Source organism: Penaeus chinensis, chromosome 39 (assembly GCF_019202785.1).
Source record: "Penaeus chinensis breed Huanghai No. 1 chromosome 39, ASM1920278v2, whole genome shotgun sequence".
Lineage (NCBI taxonomy): Eukaryota > Metazoa > Arthropoda > Malacostraca > Decapoda > Penaeidae > Penaeus > Penaeus chinensis.
The window spans coordinates 2,313,769-2,321,268 of NC_061857.1; the positions used below are offsets into that span (position 1 = coordinate 2,313,769).

Sequence of the window (7,500 nt, forward strand, 5' to 3'; positions counted from 1 at the left end):
GTTGTTTAAGTTTAGTCATGTATTTTAGTTATAGATGGGCAACTATAGGTTAGTATCGATGGTTATTTGTGACAAAAATGTAACAAGAAAATCAACTTAGATTAAAAAATGAAAAAAGAAAGAAAAAAATGGTTATATTAGCAATATTTTAGACGGAGCAAAATGTAGTCTTTTGTGTGTGTTTGCAGGCAACACAAACATTTAAATAATTGTGTTATTTTTTCTCAAGGTAGATTTGTCTTTGGAGATTATGTGAATCCCATTTCTCTTCATTCTTGAACAACCAATTTAAGAAAATATGGAAAAAGGGGGGATAAAGGCAATCAAATTCACACTTGACGAGGTGGAGCATCACTTGACAACTTCTTATATATGTGGACACACACACACACACACACACACACACACACACACACACACACACACACACACACACACACACACACACACACACACACACACACACACACACGTTCACACACGTGTGCATGCCCACACATCCATGCACCCTAAAAAAACCACACACACACACACACACACACACACACACACACACACACACACACACACACACACACACACACACACACACACACACACACACACGCACACACACACACACACACACACACACACGTGTCTGTGTGTGTGTGTGTTAAAGCCTTAGTGACAAGTGGAATTTCCAAGCAAACCTAAATTAAATTCATGAAGCCTGTAATTTGGTCATTCATTTCAACTGACATAACACTCAATGAGTCTTTGCACTTCCATCCATACAACACTGAAGCCTCAGAGCCTGTGCGGCTGGACACTTCCCGGCTTCCACAGCGCACTTGCTTCACTTCTCTCCTTGGTTGAAGCTGAAACACTTCTGCGTGGTTTGTCCAAGTTAACTTCATTGATAATTTTATTTTTGCACAAACCTTTGTCGCCTCATCAGGAGGTCACTGATGCATGACAGCTATGCACTATCCCATGACAAGGGTTTATTTTAATGAGATTGAATGCTCTTATGCATTAAAAGATTATTTTATACTTGTTACATATGTAAACTTGAGCCTTGTTAATTCTGCATGAGATGCATGCAGCATCCCCCTCCCCTTAAGATAATAAAGTATATTAAAAAGAGAAAGAAAAGCATATATAATGATATGTAACTTATTTCGCATGTTTTGTTTGATTTGCGTCGACAGCAAGCTATTTTTATATCATTTTTTGTCAATTAGGTTACAAGCTAAGCTGTTATCTTGGTTCTTTTCCAAACTGTTTGTGAAATCTCTTGTCCAAAAAAATAATAATTAATGCTACAGGAAGATATTTTTTAAAACGTTAAGAATTATGTGTCGGTAGAATCTTAAATGTTTATTCATATTTCACTCAAAGTTAATAGTTTAGCAATACAGTTCCAATACGGTCACTTACAAAATAAAATACTAGTCAACTTAATTTATTCAGTTTTCTCTTCAAAAAAATATGTTTTTGTAATCTGTGAAGTTTATGTTTATTTATTTAATTTTAGAATATAAAATGAAGAGAACAACTGTAGTTCACATAGGTTATCCCTAGTAAAGTATCTAGTCTGTTATTATTGTTTAAGTTCTCTCACTTGTGTGTGAGAAGCTGAATGTTCACTGTACAAGCGGAAAGAAATTATTCCTCGATCATCACAGTATTTTCATACTTTCTCATCCCTTTCATTTGGATTTTATTCTTCCCCTTGTAGTTACACTCTTCATCCATATTAATTCCAAGCTCACATGGAAGGAGAGAGAGAAAGAGAGAGAGGGACACAGAGAGAGGGAAGGAGGGAAAACTTTAATGGACTGTTAACTGGTGATGGCTAGACCCACCAGCAGAACTGATTTTTCCTTGGAGGTGACAGTTCTTACACTGAAGAAAGGCTGACTGTATGGCCCTCTTTCCCCTCCTATATGCACAGTTTAGTTCAGAATATGGTGAGCAGCTTCATTGCCCAACTTTTCTGTTGTTCCATATGATGAATATATTGAGTTCTGTCAGTGTTCTTTCTCTTGGAGTGGAGAAGAGGTGATTTCCAATGGACTAGCTTAGTCACAGTATGTGGACACGCGGATAACAATCAAACTATTCAATTGAAATACTGGTTAAGCACTTTCTCAAATTCCAGAGCTTCAGTAAATATATTATAACATTTAACATGTCAGATGATTACATTTTTATCTTTTAGCCTACTATGACAACACAAATAGTTCAGTAAATCATAGATAAAAGTACTTTTGCACAAAAGAGTAAGATTAATATATAGAAATGTCTTCAAATTGACATATTGGACGAAACAAAACTATATAGATATCCATATTATATACTTTGTATTGTATCAGTAAGCATAGAGCAATATGGCCAGTGGATTACTCATCAGTTATTTGCATTGTAAATATATAAAGATCTTTCATATAGATAAAAATGTATGTAATACAATGGTGCATATTTCGTCCAAGATGTAAAAAGTTTCATAACTTTTCATCTATATTTTAATCCTTTGTCTCTCAGTCTCATCTTCCTACATTTTCTATGAATTACCCAGATTTTTTGGAAATAAGTCAGATGTTACTTACTATCACTGGCATATTATAGAGGCAGCTCTTATAGCATGAAGTCACACACTCAAGTGGTACTGGGTCTTTTGGGAAATTTAATAAGGTTGATTTTTCTACTCCTACAACAAGTAAGATAAGCCTTATCAACACCCTACCTAAGGATCACTATTGCTAATGTCACAAATGTTCTATTTTCTAGTCACAGTTCCCACTTTGTGCAATTTTTAAAGAAGTACAGAGAGACTTGTGCCAAATCTTATCTTATTAGTGATATGGGTGCCAAATATAGATGCAATGTATATATATATATATATATATATATATATATATATATATATATATATATATATGTATGTATGTATATATATGTGAGTGTGACACAGGCTGGCTCTCTTTTTTGCACCTCCTTGGCCCCTGAAGACCACGTGAGTGCCACACTAACTAGCACTGAGAAAAAGTACCTACTATCGCAGCAATGATGTTACAGATGCAACATCACTAACCCTAAAACAAAAACTTATATATTATTTATGCCCAAGGACAAGTAAAAAGGAGGCCTAGCATATGTTACTCCACTTTATAATCATGTATATTGAAAAAAATGGAAGATAAAAAAATGCCAGGAAAAATACTCTCCTGTTGATAGAAAACTTGATTTTCCCCAATACTTTTTTATGTATTTGGCCGTTATGTAATAGTCACTCTGGAGATTAACGGATGAATGGTTAGCTATGTCTGTATTTCGTGTGGTGTTTTCTATCACGATGACTGTAATATAGTTTAGATAAGAAGAAAAAAATGTTTGTTTTGAGCCAATAAAAAGTGGACCAGATTTTCATTCTTTCCCTTGCTTCCCCCCCCCCCCCCCCCGTCTTCTCTTTTTCAGGTTGCGACTGTTCATTGCCTTCCAAGATGGATGACTGGCTGTATGGATATGTAATTATAAATATATATTTCATATATTCCTACCTTTCACCTATAAATATCATATATATGTGACACAAAGACAAACACAGTAACATGTACACAAAGATGAAAGGAAAACCGCCACAGTAAGAAAATGAAATTTCAATGTCATTTTCTTATTGTGGCGGTTTTCCTTTCATTATATATATGTGTATGTGTATACGTGTGTGTGTGTGTGTGTGTGTGTGTGTGTGTGTGTGTGTGTGTGTGTGTGTGTGTGTGTGTGTGTGTGTGTGTGTGTTTTTTTTTTTTTTTTAATATATATATATATATATATATATATATATATTTTTATATATATATATAAAATATATAGATATAATATACATATATATACACACATATTGAAAGTTCAAATATATAATGATTGTGTGGTTTGAATTTTGAAAATAATCTTTTACTTTTACAAAGGGATAAGGAAAAACTGCAATAACTAGTTACTTTTTCATTTTGATCATCAACATAATTTAAAAATGCTCTTAATTTTCACACCTAAATGAAAAATGACGCCACATATTTACTCCTGGTGACGCACGGCCAGAATGTCACAGACACGACACAAAAGACAGAATGAAATGTAGAAAAGAAGAAAAACGTACCCATAGATAAATATTTATATGAATGGGGGATGAAAAAGAAAAAGAAATATAAGCAAAAAAACGTATCTGAGTATAAACCTTCAAATAAATAATCATAACAGACTGAATAAGGAAGGGCAAGAGATATTCTTTCTGCCTCTTTGTGTAGCGTCTATATTGGTCTAATGTGTATTGTTGGGCACATTAGGCCTAATAATAACATGGCTGGTAATAAAAAAGAATATAATAATAACAATGGAATAGTAATGATGATTATAACAAGAGCACAGTAACCGTAATGATGATCAATAAAAAAATAAATAATAATGATGACGAAAAACATAAAGAAAAATAAAAAGCACAGTAGTGATGGATTTGCTTTTCTAATAAGCATCTTTGTACTTCTGAAGTGTACCAGTATGAGAGGAAAAGTTCTCAGTCTAACAAAACCAACTCATTTAGCCTAAAAGAGAAGTCTCACTGTCCAAGGAGATAGCTGCATGTCCTCCTCCTTCTTCTCTTCTTCCTATTCCTCCTCCTCCTCCTCCTTCAGCATGCACCCTAGCACTCTGGCCTCAGTTGGTCTCACGTGTTTTGGAACTTATCAAGCAAGTCGAGTATTCTGTCCTGCTCTTCAGCCTGTGCCTCTGAGCTAGCTCCATCTCCTAGGTTACTGGCATATTCTGTGGAGAGAGAACAACATGTTTTTTATTTGAAACTGTACCGTTTCAATGAGCCTACTAGCAAAGTTTCCGATGCCTAGCAAATATTAAATTGCCAAGTGAGAGGGAAAGAGATACTTGAGAAATATTGCAAGAAAGAATGTACAAAGCAGGTGGTGATGCTTTGTACATTAAAGATAATGTTGTGGAATGTTTCAAGTATGCATTCATCTCAACATATTAGCTTATTATTTTCATCCACCTATATCATCTAAACCTTATGCTTAAAAAAAGAAAGAAAGAAAGAAAGAAAGAAAGAAAGAAAGTGTACCCAAAGACAAATCTATGAACAAACCAAAACAAACACAGTAACAAGGATTATGATGATAATAATTAAAATAGCAGTAGTAGGCGTAGTAGTAGCAGAAGTAGCAGTTTTAATAGTAGCAGCAGGAATACTAATAGTAAATGTAATAATAACAACAATAATAATAACAATAAAAATAAAATGACATTAACAATAGTAATAACAAAAATAATGAAAACAATAATAAAAAAATAATTACAATACTACTACTACTAATAATAATAACATTAATGCATGTAAAAATAATTTAAAAAGTTATAGTGGCAGTAATAACGATAATAATAGTAATAGCTACTAATACTAATATTGCTAACAACTGAATAATTATAATAATAGTAATAACAACAAAAACAACAGTAATAATCATAACAAAAATAACAGTAATAATAAATCATAATTGTAGGGGAGGGGGGGAAGGTGGGAGAGAAAGAGAAAGAGAAAGAGAAAGAGAAAGAGAGAGAGGAGAGGGGGAGGCAGAGGAGTAGGAAGAAAACAACGACAATACTGAAGAAAATGAAAAAGAGGAAGAAAACCAAGAATAAAGTGGTGGTGAAGCATTACTACCTCTCATGATATTCTTGATGGTCTTGACTGATGCATTGCGGAGGTTGAGGATCTTGAGCACACGTCTCTTGATGGAAGGCGGTCCTGTTGCACACACGTCCAGCATTATGTAGTCGACTAGCTGTAGTGTGAAGAGGCCACCATCCAGCCTGCGCAGGTACAGCTCATCTTCATCCAGATTCTCTGCCTAAGCAATGAGAAAGAGGAAGGATGATGACCCAGAGCAACGGAAGCAGAAATAAAATCAATGTTGATGGAATCTTTGGGGAAATAAGGGATTTAACTGTACAACCATGTGTGGAGATCAAAGGCTGTATCCTAGTAAGTGAACAGAAAGTGCTACAACTCCTACTGGAAAATGGTGTATGCCACAGCTGATGTAAGTAGCCTGGTTACCTTGGCCTGTTCTTCAAGGTTGGTGGCTAGGACCTTCTCCAGGTATTTGAAGTGTAACTCCAGCAGCCTGTCCACCTTTTCATGGTCATTCTCTGTAAATTTGTTGATGAGGCGTGTTCTCTGGTTGGGGCGGCAGTTGCGGAGCAGAGATGTGATGATTGAAATGACATGTTCCTCATGCTGTTAAAGAAAGAAAGTTATTGTTAGGTTGAAGGACCTTTTGGAGAACACCTGAGGAAGCTTTTAAGCTTTGGCTTCGCTTTTTGTATAATGCAATGTGTTGACAGCCGCATAATTTTTTCATGGATATATAAAGGAAATTAATATATATATATATATATATATATATATATTTATATATATATATATTTATATATATATATATATATATATATATATATATATATATATATATATATATATATATATATATATATATATATATATATATATATATATATATATTATATATATATATATATATATATATATATATATATATATATATATATATATATATATTCTTATACACACACACACACACATAAATACTGCTTCTTTTGTTTTCTGCCACATCAAGTTTTTTGTCATTTATTGTACACAGCCAGAATTATCTGATACGTAGTTTCTGGGGTAAAAGACAATGAAGAAAAGTTACTGATATTGCTTGACAAGTAGCCAACACCCCTTCCCCAAACACACCTGGTCCTTAGTGAGGCCCTTCTTGCCATGCTTGCCAGGAGTCTTCATGAAGAGAGGGAAGATTGTCCGTAGACCTAGGATCTCCACAAATTTGTTACAGTTGTCAGCGCCTTCCTGACCGGTAAGTGCGTGGTCAAGAACTCTCAAGGCTCCGTTGCGGGAGAGCTTCTTCTCTCTGATGGCAGAAATAGTAGCAATATCAGTCATATTAATGATAATAAGTCATAAAAACAATAATTACAATAATAATAATAATAATAATAATAATAATAATAATAACAGCAGCATCATAAGCACTGTTATTTATCCCTTTTGTCTCCAATAAAACTAAAGCAACATTCAAATCTTAAAGCTATGATTCAGAGAAACCTAGAGGCATGGATGCTGATATTGCCATACAGTGTGAAGAAACCGATATTTTGAGGGAAAGGAACTCAAGTCCTTAGGCTATGAGTACAAATCTGCTCAAACTTACCTCAGCATGAGGTTCATAAGCTGCAGACCCTCACCCCTCAAGAAGAGGTCTCTGTTGGGGGTGAACATGAGGCAGGAGCAGAGGGTGTCAAACAGGTTCTCCATCATCTCTTGCTCCTCGTTGGTGGATGGGTCATGTCGCTTGTAAACCTGCAGACAGAAGGGGGAATGTTGCTTGAAAGTGTTGCACTCTATGGATCTTTTGGGCCGTAAGT

General features: G+C 34.7%; 2 protein-coding genes across 3 annotated transcripts in view; one reads left to right on the forward strand and one right to left on the reverse strand.

The window, feature by feature from the left end:
- LOC125046581 overlaps nt 1-3,408 on the forward strand; it is a 13,215-nt gene extending 9,807 nt beyond the window's left edge. For both annotated transcript variants that reach the window (XM_047644374.1, XM_047644375.1), the window contains exon 8: nt 1-3,408. This exon is cut by the window's left edge and continues 1,074 nt beyond it. The gene's annotated coding sequence lies outside the window, so the exon portion shown is untranslated.
- A 564-nt stretch (nt 3,409-3,972) lies between these two features.
- The window catches only part of LOC125046583 (beta-catenin-like protein 1), a 13,239-nt gene continuing 9,711 nt past the window's right edge, over nt 3,973-7,500 (reverse strand). The window contains exons 7-11 of the mRNA XM_047644376.1: nt 7,287-7,435; nt 6,812-6,986; nt 6,110-6,289; nt 5,714-5,900; nt 3,973-4,803 (exon numbers count right to left, since the gene is read on the reverse strand). Coding sequence (XP_047500332.1) covers nt 4,706-4,803; nt 5,714-5,900; nt 6,110-6,289; nt 6,812-6,986; nt 7,287-7,435 — 789 coding nt within the window. The 3' untranslated portion in view covers nt 3,973-4,705. The remainder of the gene's footprint in view (nt 4,804-5,713; nt 5,901-6,109; nt 6,290-6,811; nt 6,987-7,286; nt 7,436-7,500) is intronic.